Source organism: Mycteria americana, chromosome 5 (assembly GCF_035582795.1).
Source record: "Mycteria americana isolate JAX WOST 10 ecotype Jacksonville Zoo and Gardens chromosome 5, USCA_MyAme_1.0, whole genome shotgun sequence".
Taxonomy (NCBI): Eukaryota; Metazoa; Chordata; class Aves; order Ciconiiformes; family Ciconiidae; genus Mycteria; species Mycteria americana.
In genome coordinates, this window is record NC_134369.1 from 70,929,903 (window position 1) to 70,954,378 (window position 24,476).

General features: G+C 48.6%; 1 protein-coding gene across 1 annotated transcript in view; it reads left to right on the plus strand.

Annotated features, from left to right (window-relative positions):
- The window catches only part of TXNDC16 (thioredoxin domain containing 16), a 43,845-nt gene extending 19,894 nt beyond the window's left edge, over positions 1–23,951 (plus strand). Inside the window, exons 15-21 of the mRNA XM_075503943.1 lie at positions 4,880–5,048; positions 5,555–5,691; positions 10,697–10,781; positions 15,133–15,271; positions 15,893–16,053; positions 19,541–19,731; positions 21,823–23,951. Of these exons, the coding sequence (XP_075360058.1) occupies positions 4,880–5,048; positions 5,555–5,691; positions 10,697–10,781; positions 15,133–15,271; positions 15,893–16,053; positions 19,541–19,731; positions 21,823–22,106 (1,166 nt within the window). The 3' untranslated portion in view covers positions 22,107–23,951. The remainder of the gene's footprint in view (positions 1–4,879; positions 5,049–5,554; positions 5,692–10,696; positions 10,782–15,132; positions 15,272–15,892; positions 16,054–19,540; positions 19,732–21,822) is intronic.
- The last annotated feature ends 525 nt before the right edge of the window (positions 23,952–24,476 follow it).

Genomic DNA, 24,476 nt, shown 5'->3' on the forward strand with positions numbered 1-24,476 from the left:
TTTTCTTCTTAATCAAGGCTCATTTCCCCTAGTGATGGCACTCCCCTGGGACTGGGCACCGTGTCCTGCAGAGTGCAAGCAGGATTCAGGCTGAGCTCTCAGCAATGGGGACATGTACAGAGTCTGCAGAGGACCCAGCCAGCTTTCTGGGAAGCAGATGCAGTGGGAGTTGCTTACAAGAAACCCTCCTGGGAATGCTCAGACAATGCTGTGGTTTGGATGACAGTGGTTCCACATTCATAGTTTGCATGAAGGGAAAGTCATCAGCAGCTTTGATCTGGACTGAAATCCCAGGAATAAACAGGAAAGCTCAGGGAGGGTTGTTGTTTTTAGAGATATTATGGCTGTTGATGGTTTGGGGTTTCTTTTAGACTCCCCAGCAGTCAGACCAGCTAGAGGAGCAACCTGGGAGAGTCAGTGGATGAAACCCTCTTCCTGAGCCAGTGGCCAAAGCTTGGCCGATTCTGCACAGCCAGGCTTTCACCATGTGTTTTTTGAATCATTTGATAGCAATCTTGGTACGTGGAAGCAGCCGCAGGCAGATTCTCAACAGAGATTATGAACTGATTGGGGTCAGCGCCTTTCCTCTGTGATCACTGAGGTCCCACCAAAGACTCCCAGGCCGGATGTGACGTGTGGAATGACTCCAGTCTGCTTTCCCTGCTGTGGCCTTGGAGAGGACAGGGAACGGCTGCGTTAGTGGATCTGGAGATCCTTTTCTCTGCTGCGGAGGGAGCTTTGGTCACAGGCAGGCTACCAGGGGAGGTGGAAGACCTAAAAGGATGGGGGTCCCTGGGCTCCCAGTTATGGCCAGGATGAGGGAATATACGGCAGTGCAAGGGACAGAAGTCTGGATCAGGAAGAAGATCTTGAGCTATGCAGGACTGAGAATAAAACATGGGGTATGGCTTTGGGGCAAGCTCTCAGCTCCCCCAGCAGCGCTGGTATTCCTGTCTGCTCTCTGAGGTGGAGCTTTCTTCCTAAGGGCTGAGAAGCCCTTAGGAAGACCAGCTGTCTGAGGCATGACTTACCCACTCGAGAGGCACATTTTGAGTTGCAGAACCAGGTCCCACTTTTGATGCCAATTCTTTGTGCAAAATGGCACTGAGAAGAGGCCATATGAGATCAAGTGCAAGGGAATGGAGGAGGTTGGAGACTGGAATGACCCTGTGAATCATCCAGTAACAGATGTTCAGCAGATCATCGCAAAATTAAGTTTAGAGCCCCCCAAGTATTCTCCCTTTGTTGAGAGATCCAATCTAGCAAGAGATAAAGAGAAGCATCCCGGTCTTGCTGAACTGAGCACATTTTCTGCTCTTGCAGCAAGAGCGTGCCATTCTCATTGCCTCTGGGGCTAACTGCTGCCGCTCTTGTTTTCTTTTGCAAGATGTCAATTTATGGAAGCAGCACCCCTCGGACAGGAGAAGAGGATGTGAAGGTGAGACAGTGCTGAGCATTTCTTAGGTGTGTCATTGGCCTTTTGTGCAAAGAAGAGAGGAAACCAATATCTAAGAAGAGCAATATACTGTGATGAAAAGCAGTTCTGCTTCCCTATTCTGTGCTTGTGGAGTCTTCTTGACCACTGACTTCCAAAGACAGGGGTCTGAAGTTGTAGTTCAAAGGCATGAAAATCACCTGCATGATTTAGCAATGTAATTTCATGGAACCCAAATCTGAAGTAAGGATTTAGGAGTCCATTGTGTGATGCTGTCTGGGTAGTCATTTCCCATTCCATATTGGATTCCTCCTCCTGAAATGCAGCACTTCACACATAACTTCTCTTTCATGTCATAGCCTTTGGACCAGCTCTTCAAGTGAGCTGTTTCTAATGCCAGTCCTGCCCTTCAAAAGATTAGAAGTTTAAGGGATTCTTGATTTTTCTTGTTCCCTATAGCATTGATGATTCGTCTTGTCCTGGTTTTAAAAGACTCCTAGGACAGAGGTTGTCGCTGTTGCTGGTTTTGGTAGCACCTAAAATCACAGAACAGTAGGATCTTGTGTTCCTCTTCCACCTTTCTTCCCGCCCAGCAGCTCAACAGTGACCACAGGGCTGAACAGTCTGTTGCTGAGTTACTCAGCTCCTGAAACTGCTGCTCGTTCAGTGATTAATAATATGGTGCAGATTGGGATGGGAGAGTGATCCTCCTGTGCAAGGTCTTCCTCAGGCCAGATGGGGCTCCTTTGGAGCACTTTTGGTGTGTAATCCCCCAAGGTAGTATCTAAATACCAAAACGCATATTTGAGGGACCTTAGAGCAGCCTTGCAACTCAATTTTAACAAGACATCAAAGCCCTATTTCTATGTCATTATTTTTCAGAGTTGGGCAAGCTGCAAGATTATGTGGTAACAGATGATGGGAACCAGCTGTACTGGATCAGAGGTGTGAAATAAATCCAGGGGCAGGCTTTTCATTTGAGATGTTATTTCAGAGCCTGGAGAATGACACAAACCATTTCTGCTCTCTTGGAGTGTTTTGACAACTCCTGACTGTCTGAATGGAATTGCAGACCCTTAGCTCCGTGCTGCCGCTTGCTTTTTCTGTACCTGAGTTTGACACAAGGCAGAACAGCAGCAAACTCCTCATGTGAGCTGGGAAGCAGAACCTAAAATGAAGGTTGCAGAAAATGATCCAGTGGGATACCAAGGACGTAGGGATAGGGGATAGAAACACATGCTAAGGTCACCTCTGCCTTCACCCTTGTCTGTGGAGGTGCCTTGCCCATCCCTGGCAGGCATGTTTCTAACCTGTGATTAAAACCCTTCCACAGCTTCTCTGCCAAAAAGACTCAGCTGTGCTTGGTTCTCAGTAGCTTGTTTTAATATTTGGTTAACCCCTCCTACCTGGGAATGGGTTGTTGCTTGTCCTTGCCCAGCTGGCAAGAGAGAGTGATCTCACTGTCACCTCCAGAGCAGACTTTACTTATTGTTAGATTTTATTGTTTCTTTCTTCCAGGCAATTTCCAATCGAAAGAAACACAGTTCTTTGGGTTTTTCCTCAGGAGGCATGTCTTCCAAACTCCTCCAGATTCTCTCTCATCTGCTTAAGCCTTTCCAAAAACATGTTTCCCAGCCTGACTCTGGGCTCTGCAGAGGTCTCACCAGGACAGAAGAGCATCATTTTCCTCTCATGTCTTGCAGATGCTGTTGAGAGTTCACCCCAGGATGAGCTTTGCCCTTTTCTGCAGCACTGATGATATCTGTGCATCCTGCTTCTCATCACAGAATGCTGCTGTTGTTACACCTTACCCTTCCAATTGCTTTCTGCCCCTCTGGGCTTGGGATCATTTGCAGATTGGATGCGTGTGTTCTATTCCATCAGCCAGGCCTTTAATGAAAATAGTGATCAGAATCAAACCCAGGACAGACAGAGAAGAAAGCTTTGATCTGCCGTACTCTTGAGAAATCCTCATCACCTGCCCTGACCCCGGTTTCTGAAGAACGCTTTGCAATGGTCTGCCTCCATGTGTGTGCTTGTCTCTAGGCTTCATCCCATCTTTCCCATGTAACTCTTGAATCCTGTTCAAACGAATTTAGGGAAGGCATGAAGATTTCTGAGATATGGCATTCCTGCAGTGGGCATGGGAGACGTATGGCCTGAGGACTGTACACAGCCCTGCTGTCCTTGGTCGAGCCTGCAAGGAGGTAGGAGGCAGGTTAGGCGAGGCTGGCAACCAAGGGGTGGTGGCTAGTGAAGCTGGTGATGGTTCATCTCCCAGCTGGCTGTGGACCAACAGCAGTGTGTGCTGGTCATCGCCCAACCTGCAGGTGAAAGAAAGGCTGATAAGGACATGCTGGAGCTGCAGGCACTGTGTCTTGGGCTCATGGAGAGCATGCAGGCACCCAACCTTCATTTATTTCACTGCTTATGAATCCCTTGAGTTTATCGCTTTGGTGAGACCCGTACAAATCTTTTTTAGTACCAGGAACCAAAGTTGCACTGACTGCTCTGTAATTCCCAAGTGCTTTCCCTTTCCCTCTCCCTTACCTGGGAGACCCCAGGCTCTTTCTTAAGGTCCTAAAGATACCTGCTAGTGGCTTGGAGATGAGCAGCTCGCATAGGGAGGATAGGGTGAATGCCACCAGACTGCCAGCCTCTATTACGTCTATCACGTTTATGTGACCTTTAACTGCTTCTTGTGTATTGGGCTGAATGCTTTAGGTAGAACAGACACTTTTCAATACTGGGCACCTTAATAAATGAAAAAGCCTTGAATGCATCAGCCTCCTCCGTGCCAGGCTTTATCTTCCCTCTTTCCTGTAAGTGAGGGCCTGCATAGTTTCTTTGTCTTGGCCTTATTCCTAAGGTCCTTTCCTTACTGCCTCTTATGCTCCTGGACAGTTGCCTCAGGGTTTCATGGTGCTGCTTTGAGTAACCAGCTGGATGTGAATGTCTCTGGGAATTTCCTTCTGAGAAATGCAACCTACCACTTCCTTGAGTTTATTCTCTCCATGGTCTGTTGTTTGGATCAATCCACACCTGCTGGGGTATTTAATACATTCACAGGCTGGAAATAGTTACTATTATGCTCAAAAGTGTAAGGCATATCCATGAACGATTTCAAGAGGGAGATAGCCTGTACTCAAAGGGATTGTGTATTCGGGGCTGGATTTTGACATCCTGCCCACACAAAGCAGCATTTGACTCCAGGAATGGTCCAGCAACTTCTCAGCGGTAGCCCACCTAGGCTCGCTCCATGTGCATGCAGTGTGTTAGGATCCAGCCGTGTAAGATGCACGCCAAAGCAAATAGGAGTTCTGGCAGTGTTAATACAAAACTATGCGATAATATCCAAAGAAGCTCACAAAAAGCTCTCTTTTTCAACCATTTCTTTTTTTTTTCCCTTCATACTAGTTATACATATTTGTTTTTCCATTCTAGGAACTCAAGGGGTTCTGCTCTCTCAGGTAAACTGCTGGGACTGGCCTGGTGTTTGCACAAAGGAGAATGTCACTCAGTTTCCTACCATCAAGATTTACAAGAAGGGAGAGAGATCAGTGATGTACGATGGCATGTGGGGAACCGAAGAACTGACCAGTTTCATCATGCTGTAAGTGTCTGTTAATGAGTCCCCACACAGTAAGATTGGCACGTCTGCTAGCTGATGTTCTGGATACTTCACAGTCTGTGTAATGGAAATCCTTTTTGGAAAAATAATGTCAGATCTGATTGTAGACCTGGTTTGGAAATTAGCTTAATAACTTTTTGTGCTTTTCAATATTAGGGAACATCTGTTCTTAGACAGTGCATCCATCTGTTGCCACTGTCCCTCTCTCTTTGCTGGAAGTCCTTCTCTGTTGATTTTAATGGGGATCCCAAGGATCTCAGAGCAACCGGTTTGGCTCAGGGCTGTTCTCTCTTCCCCATAACCAGCTCCAGTGCCTTTCTGTGACTAGGCGTTGTCCTTCCTTCCCAGGCGACTGATTTTTGTCTCCAATGAGACATAACAGTTGTCATATTGGGTTGGGGCATTGCTGGATTGAGGTTGCCCTTTTGTCTCTTCATCCCAAAAGTGAAGAAGAAGGCAGCCCGTGTTGTTTCTCTGCCTTTCCATAGGAGCCGAGTGTCCTGTCCTCTGAAGCTGGCCACAATTGATGAAGCAGAAGGATATTTAAGAGGAGAGTTTCCATCTGAGCTGTCATCCTATCACCACACTTCGCTTCTAGGAATATTTAGCACAGCCACAAGTGAAGGTTAGTGTGGTATTTGTGGGTTAAGCTTCATTCCTGATGGGAGAGGGATGATTCCAGGTGCTTGGAAGTTCCTCCGTGTTTCATTTTCTCTAAGCATGTTTATTCACATCACAGCCTGCCTGGCACCACCCTTTTTATATTTGCAAGAAGAAGATAGCAGGTGATTCCAGATGTGGGACCTAAGGTCCATATCCTGGCTCAGAGGACGTTCAGCTGCCCGGCATGTTTACTACACCCAGTGTGGTAGCATCTGACAACCCCAACAGAGATTGAGACATGGTGCTTAGAGCACTTGGAGACTTTATGAGTCCCCTTCAAAGTAGTTGTAAGCTGCCATTAAATCCCCTCTTAGCCTCTGACTGAACAAGCCCAGATCCATCAGCTTCTTCTTGCAGTCCATGTACAAGATGTCACAACATACTCTTTCTTAAAGAAAGCGCTTTCCACTATTGGATTGATAGTTATCTTGCTGACTCCTCCTCCTGCAAATGTGGTAGTCCCAGTCCTTGCAACCAACACGCAATCCAAAACCTTTGTTTTTTTTAAAAAAAGCAAAGCAGCAATGAGGTAAAATACAAATTTCTTACATTGAAAGGAATGAAATGTGAATAACTCAATGAAATCCACTTGTGGACTTTGAAATAGGTGGGCACAGCCCCCAGCGTGGTGGCCATCAGCTAGAAATGGTAAGCAAAGTTGCTGGAAGGAGTGTTCTGAACTTGTTTGAATTTGTCTCACTTTGTAGTCTTGGTCAATCTAGTCCTGGCCAGCGGCTGAATCTTGGAGCAGTCACGCTCTCCCTCCTGCCTGCTCCATAGGGTGCTGTTAGTCACGCAGATGCTGCTCCAGTATCATTCGTTGCATGCCATAGCTGCGGTCCAGGATCCACTGGGTTTCCACAGCCTTTCTGAAAGATGGGAAAATGGACCCGCGAGCTACGGTGATTTTTCATGTGACAGTCATATATGTTAACAAGGGAGAGGGGATGAAGTCAGGCTGGAAAGGGACCATCATGTCATGCTTCAGTCAAATCCACAGTGGAGAGCTAGGACCTTCCGACCCCACAGTCTCTCAGTTACCAGCTACCCCTGGGAATTACTGCATTAAAAAAGGAGAATTTTCTGATCTGTCTTAAGATCAAAATTTCAGACTATTTTTCATTTTGAAGCTCCGTTGTGCCTGTAAACTTTGGTTAAATGCAAACCAAGCTACTTTCTCACATGAAGACGTCCAGAGGGAATCCACTGTGCTCAGCGGTAAGAACAAAACAAAATGTCTGGAACCAACCAGAAAACACTTGGGCTGTGTTCACCGAGCCAGCTGACAGCTGATAGGCCTGCTGCCGTCTGGAGGGTCTAAGTCTGTTAAATATAGCAGAAAATCTTACTGATCTCAAAAAACCTTTAGTCCATTTCTCCCTGGTTTTCATCAGCTGAGCTCCAAAATCTCCCCTCTATTCCACATATTCCACTCTCTGCAGTAGTGGAGCCTGGATTAGCCCCATGATAGGACCTTGGGCAACATGGGGATGGTGAGAGGGGTTCGTGAAAGGAACCTGCCTGGATCCAGCTGAATGTGTGTGCTCAGACTCTTTCCTATATAGGAGAAGTTAATTTCCTTCTGTGCAAACAAGAGTCTTCGAGGTTTCCAGACAGCTCTGTGCAGAGCCCGCAAGATTGCCTCTTCCCTCGGGGCACACTCAGTCTGCAATCTGGAATGGCATCCGCAGTCTGGGGTAACTGAGCCGCAGATGCCAAGGGAGATGAGGTACGTGATGCTTGCACTGCCTGTAACCTGAGGGGTGTTCGAGCGGCATGCAGAATGACCCGAAGGAGCGGAAAACCGGAGCCAGCTGTTCTGGCACCAAACCCAGGCCAGAGTCAGGGAAACCACATTGCCGCTCTTATCAGCCTGCAGACTTATCTGGAATTTCCAATTATTTTCTCACGGCAAGAATTCCTGCTCTAACGTGAACCAGCAACGCACTGTGTCATTACCACTTCCAGTTAACTGGAACAAAGCAACGAGATGTCCAGTTAAATAAAGCCCTGGATTTTTTCACAGAATCACAGAATTGTATGGGTTGGAAAAGACCTTTAAGATCATCGAGTCCAACCGTAAACCGAACACTGCCAAGCCCACCACTACACCATGTCCCTAAGCACCTCAGCCAAACGGCTTTTAAATACTTCCAGGGATGGCGACTCAACCCCTTCCCTGGGCAGCCTGTTCCAATGCTTGATAACCCTTTCAGTGAAGGAAAATTTCCTAATATCCAGTAAAATTTCCTTATTTTCCAACACTTAGTGTCAGAACTATGTTAAGAAGCCCTTCAGTGGGTCTGAGCTAGAAGAGGCTTGTCGGCAAATCATAATTAAAATTTATTACAAAGGAGTGAATGGTATTAACTAGGGCAATGAATGAGCATTTTCCTGGAAACTTGGAGAATTTATAGGAGAGAAATTTGTTTGCTATGCAGAAACTGGAAGCATACTTGGAAGTAAGAGTCTTTCCTAAACCATGCAGCAAATGTTTAAAAATATACCTGTGTTCTGCAAAGGTCTGGTAACATTGTAGGGCTTGCCAGCATCCGTTTAAACCAAGCGAAGGTGGCATGCAAAGATGCTACAGGAGAGCATGGTTTCATGAGATGCCTTCTGCTAGAGGAATAAGGGGTTGTGCTGAGATCCTGCCTCTGAAAACTCTGCAGGAGCTGTAGACCCTTCCTCATCTGGCAGTTTTATTCCTTCTTGTTCCCAAATCCTGCAGTGACGCTGCGCTTGTGCAGTTCACGGCAGCTGTCGTGGAAGGTAGCGGGGATTCCAGCTCAAGGCATGTGCTGCAGTGCATGATCAGCCCCCACAGGGAATTAAAACTGTGCTTTCAGGGGGCTAATTTTCTAGGAAATACTTAATAGCTTCTTTGGAAGTGCTTCATGTCTGTAGTGCAGCTGTGTGAATTTGGGGGTTTCTTGCACAGAGCTAAGAGACCATCACTGTTAGCTGTTGAGAAATGAAGGCAAGTGCATGGCTCTGGGTCTGGCACGGTCTCCAAAATATGGAAAAATTTGGAAGTGTGATAGCGAGGGAAGATCTCATCAGGAATGACCCTGATGAAAGGAGTAAGCCTGGACTCTGCTGAAGGTTGTCCTGATTTAGGAGAGAATTCCTGCAGCCAGGGACGCTGCAGGGCAGTACTTCAACACGGGCTGATGTCTCAAGTGAGGGTTTAAAGTGAAATGCCTGTAGAAGTGCTCTCCTGAGAAAGTTTGCATGTAAGCCTGCTCTTTCCACGTCAGGCTGTGTCCTTTAATGCCTTATGACACAGGGCGGGCTGATGGTCAGCCCCGTGGCCTTTTCTCCAGTAGCTGGTACAGGGACAATTTCACAAGGGGTTTGTTGGTGAAGTACTCAGTGGTCCTTATCAGCTGATCCTATGCGTTGCTTTTCTTTCGACACTGATAAAATCAAGTGACCAAAGAGCTGGAAACCAACATCAAACCCATCCGACGGTGGTTTCTTTATATCACAAGATGAACCAGCCAAGCTGTGTCACCAGCTTTGTTGTATGTGTGTTGTTTCCTACAATGTCTGAACCCTCCATGAGCCACTCCTTTAGGGATCTAAGCTTCCATTTGAAAGGAAAATAGTGTAAAGGAAAATTTGTGGTCCTTGTGGTTCCAGGAAAACACAATGGAAAATACATCTTTGAGTGTAGCTGGAAAGCAGGAGGCAAAGAACCAAAAAGTGACCAGTTGTGAGCCAGCCTCTGTCTATTGAGGTCTGAGTCACCAGTCCCAAGAGCTTGGGCTGGCCAGTTGTGATATGACGGTGAACATTATGAAGAACACTAAATAGTCTCTGAATGAGATCTTATTTAAGTTATAAAGCACCATATATCATGGCTGTATCTGAGATGTAACCTTAACTCTTGGGAAAACTTGACTTCTCCAAAGAGTGTGATTTCTCACTCTCCTTAAGTCGGAAGAGCCTTTTTTGTTGCTTTCAATTGCTCAATACAAAGGGGGCGGGGTGGTGGTGTTGAAATCCGCCCCGTTTTCACCCTACCTTTGGCAGCAGCGGTTTTGCTCTCTGATCTATAACTGTATTTTACAAGCTCACACACTATGGCTTGCATGTTCTCACAAAGCTTGTCTCTCCCATGGATCCAGCTGCCTAAAACTGAGGATGTTTTATAAGGGCATAAACCAGCTCTGGAGTCAGCTTCATTTTGGGGCTCTGCTCTCAGTCTCTCAGCACGGCTAGATTCAGCCGTGATGGATCAAGAGAGCTCCAACCCAGTCTTTCCTTCCCCACCTGACCTCGCCGCCTCGGTAAGGCGAGTGGTGGACCCCAGCAGCCGCTGCCCGTGGGTTTATGCTGAGCTGCGACGGCAGGGGTGCTGCCCTCTCTTTGCAGCTGCACAAAGCGGTGGAGCATGCTGTTTCTGCAAGGCATTTAGCTTTTTGATCCTCCCTATCCTAGCTGGATGCCTGTAACAGATTCTGCCTGCTCTGAGGAACTGGATAAAACCAAAAGACGCTTAGGGGAGAGGTTGGTTTATCTGCTGAGCAGTTAGCACTACTCCAGTTAAGTCATTTCCAAAAGGTCACTGGGATTGACAAGATTTCTATTTAGGCTTATAATTGGTTTCCTGTTTCTAAGAACACTTAGGGACTTTAAGTTCTTAAAGACATTTCATTTTCCATCAGTGCCCCTGTCGTGCAGATCCTGGAAACTCAGTGCTGGTGGGTAAAGAGCAAATACTATTCTCAGAATAGGAACTTTCCTTCTGATCCTTTCAGCCATTGCCAACTCCTCCTCCCATAGCCTGCGGCCATGAGACACATCCATGTCTCATGAGCCTCTAATCGTAGTTTTGTTCCCAGCTGACAGTTTGCTGTGGGAGGGTGTTATGTATGCAGACAGCGATTTGGTTTCCAGGAGGAAGCTGACGCTTCTCTTTTTGTTGTTTATATTTGTATCTATCTTTGTCTTTTTTACAGCTAGGGAAGCTTTCGAAGAGGCAGGAAACATCTTAAGTGGCCATGTAACGATGGGCACGTATTTTGAAGATGATGCCTTGGCTTTGTAAGTAGTTTCTCTTTTTCTTTGGTGAGAATTCAAACTGATCTGCATTTACTGAAAGCCAATGCCTAGAGCAAGTGTTACTGGCCGTGCTGAGTGTTTAGCAGCAGCCCCAAACAGCTACAGGTGACTTAGTCCTGTAGGGAGGTTGGTCAGGACTCAGCCAAAGGGAGATGTAGCCCTGGCTCTGCTACTGATTTACAACCTGTCCATGGTCAACTCATTTAGCCCTGGTGTGATGAACGGTCATCTCCCTTCCTGCTGTTCAAGTTCACTCGAGGTATTTTCAGTCCTCCACCTGTGCCAGCCCCCCATGCATCTGTTGGGTTCCTCATACAAACAGGACCAAACTTACATGGGGAAAAATCAGGCTGGAAAAATGATACCCTCTAGCTAGGATCAGTGTGTGAGGAAGAAAAAACAGTTCTGCCCTTCTCTTTGCATCAGGAGGAAGTGACAAATTGTTACTGGTCTTACTCTGTCTGCGGTTCCTTCACCTTCTCATCTCATCTTCCCTGCCCTGATGCTGCAAAAGTGCCTGCTGGGGTGGGGATAGGGAAGGGGAGCGTGAGGGGATTGCTGCAAAGCCAGGGGTATAAATGTGAGTTACTCTGATGGTTTCCCCCAGTTGCCAAGAGCAGCCAAAAGAGAGGCTGCTTGTGACTGCTGGCAGGCTTTGTCCCAAGGAGTTCTTGGCTTTCACACACAATGCCCTTGGTTCAAGGAGCAGGCATTGTGTCTGGGTGCTGGAAAATGGTTTGAAAGCCCTGAAATAAATGCTGTCTGTCCATGGAGCTGCTTTGGTGTGGAGCAGACTGCCTTTCTGCAGCACTGTGAAAGGCGTTAAACCCCTTTGGTCTCATCCGGCTTCCCGGTAGACATGCATCCGGCTGCAAGATGTTTGTAGCTGCCAAGGATGGGGAAGAACCTACCTCTGTCTTGTCACCAGTTAATCTTACCTTGGATCTTTTTTTCTTGAAAGATGTGCCCACGCGTTTCCCTCCCCTTGGCAAGAGCAAGACATTATCACCATTTCCAGACAGAGCTTTGGGGTGGGTGCACCCTCTTTCTGGAGGAAGAGTGCTGGAAGACTATAGCAGCCTTCCTCCTGCAAATATGGTGAAGGTGAAGTCAAGGTTTGCTAGGTCAGTTCCTGATTGAATAAAAGCATCAATTGCAGCCCTAACTTTAAGCCAAATTGGAGCTAATGGGATTTGAGCAGTCCATGCACTTCACTGTGTCATTAAGACTCACTCCAGCAAGGGGCAAAGTGCTTTGGATTAGACTGTGAGAGATGCTTCAGTGCCTGTAAATGCAGCTAGATCCAGGGGGAATCCTCAGCTTGTCCTGGCATCTCATTTCCATCAGGAATTACCTATCAAGGCAGAGTTAAAAATCCCAGAAGGTCCTTCACCTGTTTTCCAGGTGTGGGTTTAACAGCCAGGAATGCAACAGTGAATTATTTTCGTTAGTTTCTTACAGATGCGATGCATCTCTAGCGTGTCTGATGAGACACGGGCATTTTTGTGGTGTGCTCAAAGCACCAGCCGTGGTTGGGTCTTAGAGGCGAGACAGTGCCAGGCCTGTTCAGTGCTGGGGTGGGAGACCACTGGCCGATGGCAGGTACAGAAGTCACAACCAGCAGCATCAGGCTGAAAAACCTGACCCCCCGAGCTAAAAGCCTTTTCTCTCCTAAGGATCTCAGCCCAGCTGATAGAAGGAAAAAAAGCAAAGGAGGGCAGGGTGATCTTACAAAACAAGATACTAACAGAAAAAGCCTGTGTTCTCTCAGCGGTGTCACATGCGAGAATACACCTCCATCCTCCTGCTCCAGCCGCGGTCTGCAGCATGCTCCTGTTTAGTTGGAATAGTTAATACAGTTTATATAGATATTAATTCTGCTAAGTTTGGATTTTGGCTGTGATTTGTGGGTGAAGCTACTGTAGATGGTCATCTTCTCAGCTGTAAGTAGAAAGTAAACACTTACAGGAATTCCTTATGCAAGAGCCAGGCTCACTTCCCTTCTTAAGAAGAGAAAAGCTTTTAAGCTAAACACTTAGGGAGGAAATATTTGTGGCTCCCCAGTCACGGAAAGCTGAGTCCCCTCTTCCCAGAGAAAAAGATATGCAAAATAGACAAAGAATGTTGTTAGCAAAACTGTTTGCTCAGCAAGCACCTGCCTGCTTGGTAACTAATGGAAAAAAAAAGCGTTAAGGAAGAAATGGTTTGAATGAAGTAATTATTTATTTCTCAAATACTTAGATGTCACAGATTCCTGCCAAGTATTTGTTTGCAGATGGTTTTGATTTAAGTGCAAGTCTCATAGTACCCATCGAATGCCTCTGCTATATAAATAGAAAGCTGTTGTACACAACAATACAACCACTTGGTACCAGTAAGACAAGAAGTGGTTTCAGGGTAGGCTCTAGCTATTAGATGGGGAATTTGCTGGTTTTCTGGCAGTTTATAAGAAACTTCCTTATCAAAGGCTGCTGAACAAGTTGATGTATTTAGACATAGGGAGCAAGAGTCGTTACCTCCTCTGAGACATGATCAAGCCAGAGAGTCTCTTTAAAACCTGTGGAAGTTTGAGAAGTTTAAAATCCCCGAATTTAAAAATTTTCTAGGGTTTTACCATTCTTAATCAACAGGTTAATTGGAAAAACAAAAGAGAGGAAAGTTAAGGATCTTCCTAGTAGCTCAAAGGATTCCCAGCCATGACCAGAGGTGTGAGATTCAACTTCTTTGAGTAGCAGAACTTGAGAGTCCGGACAGAAAAGGGAAAGCTTAGCTCAGTGCTGGATTTGTGAAGATAAATTAAAAAAGCTGAAATGGCTTGGAGAAATCCAAGAACAGTTGAGCAATGGATTCACAACATTTGATAGCCTCAGGAAAGTCTACAGTCATTCATTACTGCTGCTGTTTATCAAGATATCAGTGCAGATCTGGGATGCCTCGTAGAAATTTGCAGTGCGTGTATTATTTCCAGACAGATAAGTGCTGTGATGGAGGAAGTGAAAGGCTTGCATATGAGCTGAACATCATGGAAATGTGTTGTCTGCAGTTCCCTCCACTTGCTTTGTCATTGTTGACCTAAACCACCAAACACTGAGATTTTTAAAGCCAATTTGAACAAATCTCCATCCCATTCAGAACTGCTAAAATAAGTGTCCAAACTGAACTTGCCTGAGCAAACCACGGAGGGAAGTGCAATAGGTTGTAACATGGCTTTTCTATGAGCTGCCTTTCATTAAAAATAAGTAGTGTGTTCTGCAGTAGGCTGAGTCTGCGTCGCATCTTTCTCATACAGGAAAAAAAAAAGATGGACCACATCACTTTTGAAAAGGGAATCAAAGGCTTTCCACCTCCCCACCTCCACAACCCAAAATGTCCTTACACCTCACTCACTTCCCCAGCAATTCTGGTGTCACAGCCTTTGAAAAATTGCCAGCAGCCTTTGAAAAATAAACTACAGACACCCCCAAAAAAACTGTCGAGGCAGCTGACTTCCTCTGTCGCACCCTTCCTCTGGGCACTGACATCTTGAGCCTTCAGGACTGAAGTTCCTCAAACTTTCAGAAAATTGCTCTCCCATCTTGGTGTACCCCCTTGCCCTTTCATTGCTCAGACTTCTCCTATTTTTGCTCTTTCCACCTTCTCAGCTTTTCTTTAAATACCCATGAACCCTCTTACCAGAAGAACATTGGGGAACAAAGGATGAGCTGGCTTCTCCACCAAGAGAAGGCTGTGCAGGCTGTGTGTCTTGCTCTAACGCGGGGCTGGACTTCAGCAAAATTGTCTGTGTTCACCAAGCCAAAAATTAGATCTCCTGGAGCTTATTTTGTGTAGATTGGTGTCCCTCGGATGGAGTCTAAGACCTTCTGTTAGCCTCGGCTTCGGAGGCAGAGTAAAGCACTGCGTGGGTATTTGCACCACCTAGCCTTAGGTGTGAAAATGAAAGAGAAGTGCCAGCAAATAGTTTAGACGGTGGTGTTTTGGATTTTCCCTATTATTTAGCTGCTGATGTCTTTTTACAGAAGAAATTGCTGGGTTTGTGTGTGTGTGTATATTTAGCATCTGGTGCAAGCTGAGTAAGTGCTTGTTTCAGAAGGGGACGAGGGAACACATCAGCTCCATCTCTCCCCATCAAATCAGGACTGGGCAGGGGCTGGAGAAGGGGCGTTGGGGAATGTGACCCTTTCCTCCTGCAGGTGCCTGTGCCTCTAGCAGCAGCCTTTCCCTCCCCTACATCCCTGTCCCCACTTTTCACCATGGGGATGCCAGCTCTGTGTGCAGCAGGTATGCTGCGTGCCAAATCCCCTGGGCAGTTCTCGTTGCCATCCCTCTTTTTCAGATCCCGTAAATACGCGGTGTCTCCCCCAGCCCTCCTCCTTGCCAGGAGCGGAGGTCGGACCGTGGAAGGCATCGCTTTGTCCAAACAGAGCGCACAGGACATGGTGTGGATGATCAGATATGAATTGCTGGACATTTTTGTAAGTACAAAGAAAAAAAAGTGTCCTTTTTCCATTGCGGTTGTTTGCAGAAGCACTGATTATAGCGTGGAGCTGCGCAAAATAAATATGTTTGCTCATTATTTCTATCATGCTGAGTTACATTTGTTTTTAAATTTTATGGCTTGGATCAGACAGTCTGGACAGAAATCTGCTGTTTGCTGTGTGGTCTCGTGGGAGGAGACCCTGGGAGTCGATTGACTGGCTTGTGCTCATAGTCACAGACCCGCTGCTGTCGTGGCTTGGCCTCTCGCAGGCTCTGCTCCCTGGCTCTTGCACATGCCTTTCAGAGACCGGTTATAGCCGTAACACGTAGAGCTGGGCTGAGCTGGCCTTGCTTCTGCCTTCCCTGCTCACACCCCTTCATCTCAGAGCGCACAGCTGCGCATACAGACTTGGCTTGCGATGGGCAGGGTTGGGCGTAGACATCTCCAATGTGCACCAAGATCCCAGCACCCCCACTTGTTTTCGAGCTGCTTGTGTTAAACATGGACCCTACAGCCTTGCTTAGCCCCTGCACCCCTCGCGTAAGGACAGAAAGTCTAATTTTGTCCTGCTCTCTCCTCCCCATAAACCTCAACTTCTTGTTTTGACGTCTTGCAGCCAGAAATCACCGTGCAAAATCTGCCCCGCTACTTGCAACTCGGAAAGCCTTTCCTCATCTTGTTCAGCGATGGTGACATCGGTCAAATGGAAAGCAAGGAAATGCTGAAGCTGGCAAAAGGAAGACCCCACCAAGCGTTTGTGGCTTGCTGGTTGAACTTGTAAGTGTGTAAAAACCTCTTTTCTTCATTCCATTAGCTCACTCTTAGCATTTCAGGGCAAGAAAAAACTGAGTCTGCAATTACTGAAAACACTGTCTAGCTGGTGATGTGCTTATTCGATCTGAAGTCATCATGAGTTGGGAGGTCAAATCATTTAGCAATGATTCAGTATGTGTTCTGGGCAGCTGCAAAATTGCATGACCAAGTAAAATTAGTAGATGTTTAATTGACTGCAGAAATAATTTTCAGTAGAGTAAAATGTTCTCAAAGATATTGCATGGTAGCTTGACCCTGGCTCTGGTGTTATTTGTATTTTTGTCACATGTGGGAGAAAAAAGTACATTTGCCCTCCCAGAGTGTCTTATGGTGATTTTTCCATCGGCAATTAGAGGGAAGCACAACAGGGCAATTACTGATTGTTGACTGGGAGAAAGAAAGTTTTCAGAAGGAGGGACAGCCCCATGAGGCAAACTTAAAAAATATTCAAGAAACCAAATGAATCCAGGAGCTAAAGAAATAGAAAGTTGTAGGAGAGGGGGTTTTTTTTAATCCTCCCCTCCCTCATTGCATTTTCAATTTTTGGCCTCTATTTGTTTTGCCCAAGCCCAGAGACACCTCACTGTCTTAATCATAACATACTTTGAAGTCTGGGAAGCGCCTGGCAGCGTGGGCTGAAGTTTAGCTAACGGGGAATGCACGTGTTTTCAAAGAGAAGATGATTTGTTTGCCAGTAATGCACAAGAAACGAGAGCCCCTGGAACTTCCCCACCTACACATCTGCCTTTGCTCTCCCTTCCTGAGAAAGAAAGAGCTGTCCTTTGTCAGCGCAAAAAGGCATTGTCACAAAAGAGAGCAGAATATGGCCATTGGCATGGAAAGAGTAGCACAGTCCTAGAAAGAGGACCTCAATCCCATGGTGAGAGCCAGCTCAGACCTCGAGCTTCACTCTCAGCCTGAAAATAGTGCCGGCAGGACTCAGCATCTTCATGGGCTTGCTGTCCCTTCGTCTCGATGTCCTCTTTTGGCTCTCTGTGTCACTTGGGGAAGTTGCCCTTCCAGCTCCTCGGGCAACCACCCAGCAGCTGCCCAGGGGCCGGACCGCCTGAGCACAGCCCTCTGCATCAGCTCCTGCCTTTCCATCCCCTGCGGACTTGCTGCAGCATGGGGCAGTGCCGGCAGCTGGGCTGGAGAGAGCTGGGGCAGGCAACTCAGGAGGACTACACAGGTGTAGCAAGGCTGTGCAGGGAGAAAATTAGAAGGGCCAAAGCTGAGCTAGAGCTCAATCTGGCTGCTGCTGTAAAAGACAACAAAAAACACTTCTTCAAATATGTTAGCAGCAAAAGGAGAGCTAAGGAGAATCTCCAGCCTCTAGTAGATGGGGGAGGTAACACAGTGACCAAGGATGAGGAAAAGGCTGAGGTACTTAATGCCTTCTTTGCCTCAGTCTTTAATAGCAGGGCCAATTGTTCTCTGGCTACCCAGCCCCTGGAGTTGGAAGATAGGGACGGGGACCAGAATGGAGCCCCCATAATCCAGGGGGAAATGGTTAGTGACCTTCTGCACCACTTAGACACTCACAAGTCTATGGGGCCTGATGAGATCCACCCGAGAGTACTGAAGGAACTGGCAGATGTGCTCACCAAGCCCCTTTCCATCATTTACCAGCAGTCCTGGCTAACTGGGGAGGTCCCTGCTGGCTGGAGGTTAGCTAATGTGATGCCCATCTGCAAGAAGGGCCGGAAGGAGGACCCGGGGAACTACAGGCCTGTCAGCCTGACCTCGGTGCCGGGGAAGCTGATGGAGCAGGTCATCCTGAGTGCTATAACACGGCATGTAGAGAATAACCAAGGGATCAAGCCCAGCCAGCATGGGTTCAAGAAAGGCAGGTCCTGCTTGACCAACCTGATCTCCTTCTACGACAAGGTGACCTGCTTAGTGGATAAGGGAAAGGCTGTGGATGTTGTCTATCTAGACTTCAGTAAAGCCTTTTACACCGTTTCCCACAGCATTCTCCTGGAGAAACTGGCTGTGCATGGCTTGGACGGGTGTACTCTTCGCTGGGTAAAGAACTGGCTGGATGGCCGGGCCCAAAGAGTGGTGGTGAATGGAGTTTACCCCAGTTGGTGGCCGGTCACAAGTGGTGTCCCCCAGGGCTCAGTCTTGGGCCCAGTTCTGTTTAATATCTTTATCAATGATCTGGACGAGGGGATCGAGTGCACCCTCAGTAAGTTTGCAGATGACACCAAGTTGTGTGGGAGTGTTGATCTGCTGGAGGGTAGGAAGGCTCTGCAGAGGGACCTGGGCAGGCTGGATTGATGGGCTGGGGCCAATTGTATGGGGTTCAACAAGGCCAAGTGCAAGATCCTGCACTTGGGCCACAGCAACCCCATGCAACGCTACAGGCTTGGGGAAGAGTGGCTGGAAAGCTGCCAGGCAGAGAAGGACCTGGGGGTGTTGGCTGACAGCCGGCTGAATATGAGCCAGCAGTGTGCCCAGGTGGCCAAGAAGGCCAATGGCATCCTGGCTTGTATCAGCAATGACGTGGCCAGCAGGACTGGGGCAGTGATCGTGCCCCTGTACTGGGCACTGGTGAGGCCGCACCTCGAATGCTGTGTTCAGTTTTGGGCCCCCCACTACAAGAGAGACATTGAGGGGCTGGAGCATGTCCAGAGAAGGGCAACGGAGCTGGGGAAGGGTCTGGAGCACAAGGCTGATGGGCAGCGGCTGAGGGAGCTGGGGTTGTTCAGCCTGGAGAAAAGGAGGCTGAGGGGAGACCTCATCGCTCTCTACAACTGCCTGAAATGAGGTTGTCGAGAGGTGGGGTCGGTCTCTTCTCCCAGGTAACAAGTGATAGGACGAGAGGAAACGGCCTCAAGTTGTGCCAGGGGAGGTTTAGACTGGATATTAGGAAATTTTCCTTCACTGAAAGGGTTGTCAAGCGTTGGAACAGGCTGCCCAGGGAAGGGGTTGAGTCGCCATCCCTGGAGGTATTTAAAAGCCGTTTGGCTGAGGTGCTTAGGGACATGGTGTAGTGGTGGGCTTGGCAGTGTTCGGTTTACGGTTGGACTCGATGATCTTAAAGGTCTTTTCCAACCAATACGATTCTGTGATTCTGTGATTCTGAGCTGGTAGCTCTCTCTGCAAACAGGAGCTAACCACAGGGGCTGCAGGATCTGTCTCGCTCCTGTCTCACCTGTTCTTAAAAACTTACGGTGAAGAACATTTCACACCCTCCTACAGAGTTTGCCCCAGCTCCTCCTGCTCGAGGATTTCTTCATGCATCTAATCTGCTCTCCGCTCCCTCTCCATTGGACCCTAATGGCTTGCTTAAGGCATTGAGCTTATAAATAATGCGATGAGCTTCTACATCTGTCCCATAGGCAAAAGCGTGTGCTTTGCTGGATGTGGCTTTGGTGCTTGCTTGGCTCTCAGTCCTGTTCTGCTGCCAAACCGCTGGTGAGCAAGTTCAACCTCCTCTTCCCAACAGGAAGAAGACTCCAGTGGGACGCGGGGTCCTGAAGGCGTACTTTGCCACCGTGCCTTCGCTGCCTCTTCTCGTCTGGGTGAACCTTCATGCCGGGGGTCAGGTATTCAAGTTCCCATCAGAGCAGTCCATCACTGAAATGAACATCTTGTCTTGGCTGGAGAAGCTACAAGCAGGACTGGAGATTCCCAGCAGTAAGTGGACACGCGTTTGTAACATTCTTAAGCACGCACTGTTAGCTCTGGTCTGTTTATGAGAAGATGCTACGTGCAATAAATTCTCAGTCCTGGAATTTAATGATGGAAAAACTAGCTATGCTAGTTTGAGCTGGAGAAGTACAAATAGTCCGGCCAGAAGAGAATACCCACACTCACGAGTTTGCTTTGGGACTGTTTAATGTTCAGAGCTAAGCGTGAATAGTTCTGAATCGACATCTCTTCCCTGCAATAATCCCTAAACCTGGCTATGCTCTCCGGTTCCTGTGAACAGACCTTCTGAAACACAACTTGCTAATAAAAAATCTCCTGACTCCCAGTTGTCAGCATAAGAAATAGCTGCTCTTTAGGCACCTTCCAGTATTTTTTTGGACAGGAGAAGATAAGGAAGCTGGTGCTTTGCTGTGGTCTTTGAGACATAAAGGGTTGGCTTGTACCATGAAGCTTTTCACTGCATCCCTCCTGCCTTGATCAGCCTGCTGAAGCTTTGGAGGAAGGCAGCAGAGATGTGCCTTCCTCGTGTGTTATGCATAGACATAGGGTGCCACAGGGATCTTGGGAATTGCTGGCTGCCATCCTGCTCCAGGCTCCAGAAAGGCGATGGGATTGACTCCACTTGATCCTTGTGAATTTTAAAATGAGCCTTTCAAAGCAAGCGTTTCCAAAATCACAGAATCACAGAATCACAGAATCACAGAATCATATAGGTTGGAAAAGACCTTTAAGATCATCGAGTCCAACCGTAAACCGAACACTGCCAAGCCCACCACTACACCATGTCTCTAAGTACCTCATCCAAACGTCCTTTAAATACCTCCAGGGATGGCGATTCAACCACTTCCCTGGGCAGTCTGTTCCAATGCTTGATAACCCTCTCGGTGAAGAAAAATTTCCTAATATCCAGTCTAAACCTCCCCTGGCGCAACTTGAGGCCATTTCCTCTTGTCATATCACTTGTTACCTGGGAGAAGAGACCGACCCCCACCTCTCGACAGCCTCCTTTCAGGCAGTTGTAGAGAGCGATGAGGTCTCCCCTCAGCCTCCTTTTCTCCAGGCTAAACAGTCCCAGCTCCCTCAGCCGCTCCTCATAAGACTTCTGCTCCAGACCCTTCACCAGCTTCGTTGCCCTTCTCTGTACACGCTCCAGTACCTCAATATCCCTCTTGTAGTGGGGGGCCCAAAACTGAACACAGCATTCGAGGTGTGGCCTCACCAGTGCCGAGTACAGGGGCACAATCACTTCCCTAGTCCTGCTGGCCACGCTATTTTTGATACAGGCCAGGATGCCATTGGCCTTCTTGGCCGCCTGGGCACACTGCTGGCTCATATTCAGGCGGCTGTCAACAAATCGTGGTAGGGTAGGTTGTGTAGGCTCTCGCCAGAGCTGAAGACACCATTTCTGACCGAGTAATCGCTGGGAAAACCCCGTGGGCCAGCCGTCCCCCTACACCTCTTTCCATCGCCACTGCTAAAGGCACCTGGCTGTCATTTAGGTCTCTAGATAGGGACCTTAATTTTCAGGGGTGCCAGAGGAGTGAGGTGATGGCTGAGCGGCTCACTGCACGGCCAAGGGCTGTGCCAGCCATCACAGCCTCCTTCCTCAAGCTTTTAAGTGCTACGAACCATGTGATCTATCTTAAAAGCATAAATTAAAGAGCATCCTTACGTAATGGGACCACTTCCTCCCCCTATAGACAGCAGTCTCCCCTCATTCCTAATGGCCAGTAATACGCAGTCATTAACACTGTGTTAATGAGACATCCACCTACGGGTGGACAGACGCCCAGCGTGACCTTTGCAGCGGGGGTGTCTGAGGACAGAGGGACCCCCATAGCCTTTGGGGAGCGGAGTCTTGGCCAGCTCCAGTAAATATTAATGCACAGTTGGCTGGTTTAATTTGGCTGGCGTTGTTAGTTTTGGAGGAAAGAGGGTGATCTTTAAGAAACCATCTTTAATTTTGCTTTCACTAGAAAAGCAAAAAAAGCCATAATTCCTTTGAAAGGGAAATGTCCGTGGGGTGGGGCTACATAACTCTTAGCTTATTAACGTGGGACTGTGTTCGCTTCTCAGGTACCTTGTCTGAGGAAGACTGGAAGCCACCTCTTCCTGCTTACAACTTCCTCCAGATGATGGAGACGGCCATGCCTGAGCTCCCCCTCCACACCTCCCACCGCCGCAGGGACACACCGGAGTGGCACCCACCCGAAAGCCCAGGAGGGGACACTGCTGTCCGGGAGGAGCCGTCCCAGGAGACCAAGGCAGAGAAGGTCGGGTCCCCTGGGAGGGACCTGCGGGGGACAGCCCCGAGGCTGGCGGCAAGGGAGAAGCAGGGCAAGAGACACAGCGAGCTGTGAGAGCTGGGCATCCCCCTGTCCAGGGCAGTGAAAGGTCTGGGATGGTGCTCAGAAAACCCCCTCATTTTCCCAGCCCTCTGTGAGCCTTTACACCAAGGAGAGGAGTGCTTTCAGCTGTAAATTAATGGTGAAGGGATAAAACAGCCCCTAAGTCTCAGTGTGAGTTTCCCGCTGCAGTGTGCTGGTCATTCTGCGGTGGCTGTGGTTTCTGATGCCAGAAATGTGTCCGTACTCCCCACACCTTGGCGCTCCCACTGTTGCGATTGCATTTCACAGCACGTGGTGAGAGCAGATCTGCAGGGAGGTTGCTGCGAGGGAGCTCAGCCCGCCCCATAGCTGGGGGAGAGATGGGGTGAGCTCACCACGTGCTGGAGGCTCGCCCGCGCAATGAACTACACTTGAAAAGTGGAATCAGCACAGCCCTGCTCTGTAGTTTCTGTATGTCTCACATAGGCGCTTCGGTTGCCCCTGAGCAGGAAGGGGTGAGTGATTCCAGGATAAAAAACACACTTCTCTCCCCCCAGTTGCGGTAGCGGCTCTGCTGATGTGTGTCAGCAAGCCCTGCGCTCAAAAAGCGATTACATCTGCACTGTAACCATGTAGAGCTGGAAGGGCAAGCATGCCACCCACTCCAGGGCTGCTTAAACTGGCACCTGCTTGTGTTTACACCTGATTTGTGAACCGAATTTGTGAGCATGTTCATCCTTAGGGGTAACAGGAGTATCTGGTTAAAGCAGTTTTATTACGAAGGCCAGAACTTAGGTCATCACAACAGCCATGAATAGCCAGGACAAAAATTTGCCAGCAAATTCCAAGGGCTGGCACATTGGAAGATAGCTTTGCTCAATGCTGGCGTTTGCTTGGTTACGAGCCCTGGGGGTTATTTGCAGCCTCAATTTTTCTTTGCTGTCAGCGACAGCAGCGAGGTGGGTGCTTTCTGAGCTGGGGACGGTGCGAGGAGTGAGGTCTGCAGAAAGACCAGTGCTGTGGAAATGAGGGGAGGGAGATGAAGGACGAGGCGGGCAGTGCTGGGGACAGGCTATCCCGATGTGGGATGGAGCTGCTTCACATCTGTATCTAGATGGGGAGATGCAGGGCCTGGGGAAGCAGCTTTCTAGCCTCTGCTCATCTCCTAGGGACAGCAAAAGGTCTGTCGTTCCTTGCTGGAGGACCTGAGCCTGCAGAACAGCGTGGGACGTGGGCTGGGGAGAGCTGTGTGTTTGGAGGGAAGCTTTGTCTGCTCCCACCCATGCCATGACGATCTTCCCACCCTCTTCAATAAACATCTGCTCCTTTCCACAGCGCCACTGAGATGTGCCGGGAGGGTCAGCTCCTCTTCCTCACGGCTCTGAAGTTACTGGGGAGGGGAAAAATGATGGTAAGGAGCTGCTGAGAGCATTGTAAAGTCTCTATTTCTCATCCTGCAAGCAGCCCTCATGGTTGGGAGTATTTTGAAATGCCCAGAAATAGACTATTAGTCCTGGGCTCTCCTTGAAGCCCTTAATTGAAACAAACCATTTTTGGACTTAATGACAGGCTTAGAGCCAAAATGTTTGTATTTAAAGTAATAAACTGTAGCATGCAGATCAGAGCCTGCCATGCAGCTGAGTATTCCCAAGGGAAGGAGTAGGTCAGGGCGCGAGCAGATCCTCCGTGAGTACCCGTCATTCCTCTGCTGTATAAGGTCGTTACACTGCACTCTACGAGCTCTACGTCGGTCCTTTCCCATCCCGTCCCTACTGACGCCACTGCTGCTGTTACTGCATCGCTCTCCCGCTGCTCTTGGTGCAGGCGAAGTGCGATATTTGGGCTTGTCATTGACGTCTTAAATAAATTCTCTCTCAAGTACAGTCAATGTGCATCTGCCTTGGGCGCAGCGTGGTGAGTGGAGAGGCTGGTGTCCTGGGCTGGGGTGGCTGGGGTGGATGCACCCCTATGGGAACGCTCCCCCAGCCTGCCAAGCCCTGCAGCAGAAGGATCCCTTCCTTCAGCGGGGTTTGTGCAACACGAGGAGCGTTCCCGCATCCCCGCTCTTCTTGGCCGCGCGTCCTTTTTCGATCGCAGCCCTTGTCTTGTGCAGCATCGGGGCAGGAGCTTGTCACTAGGGGTCAGTGCCACATCTCAGTTATGGCTGTGAAAATTGTTGCCTATCCCAGCGCTGCTTAATTGATGCTGGAGCATTGCCGCCAAAGCGATGGGGAGTCGGGAACAGCTATCCGGTGGGGTCCTGCGGGGATGTGGTGGCTGAGGGACTGTTTGCTCCCAGGGGCAGTGGCTGTAGCAAGCCTGGAGGGCTGGGGAGTCCCGGCTCTACAGGCTTCAGCCCCCACATCAACAGGGGGATCCACCAGCCCGAGCCTCCCTGCTGGG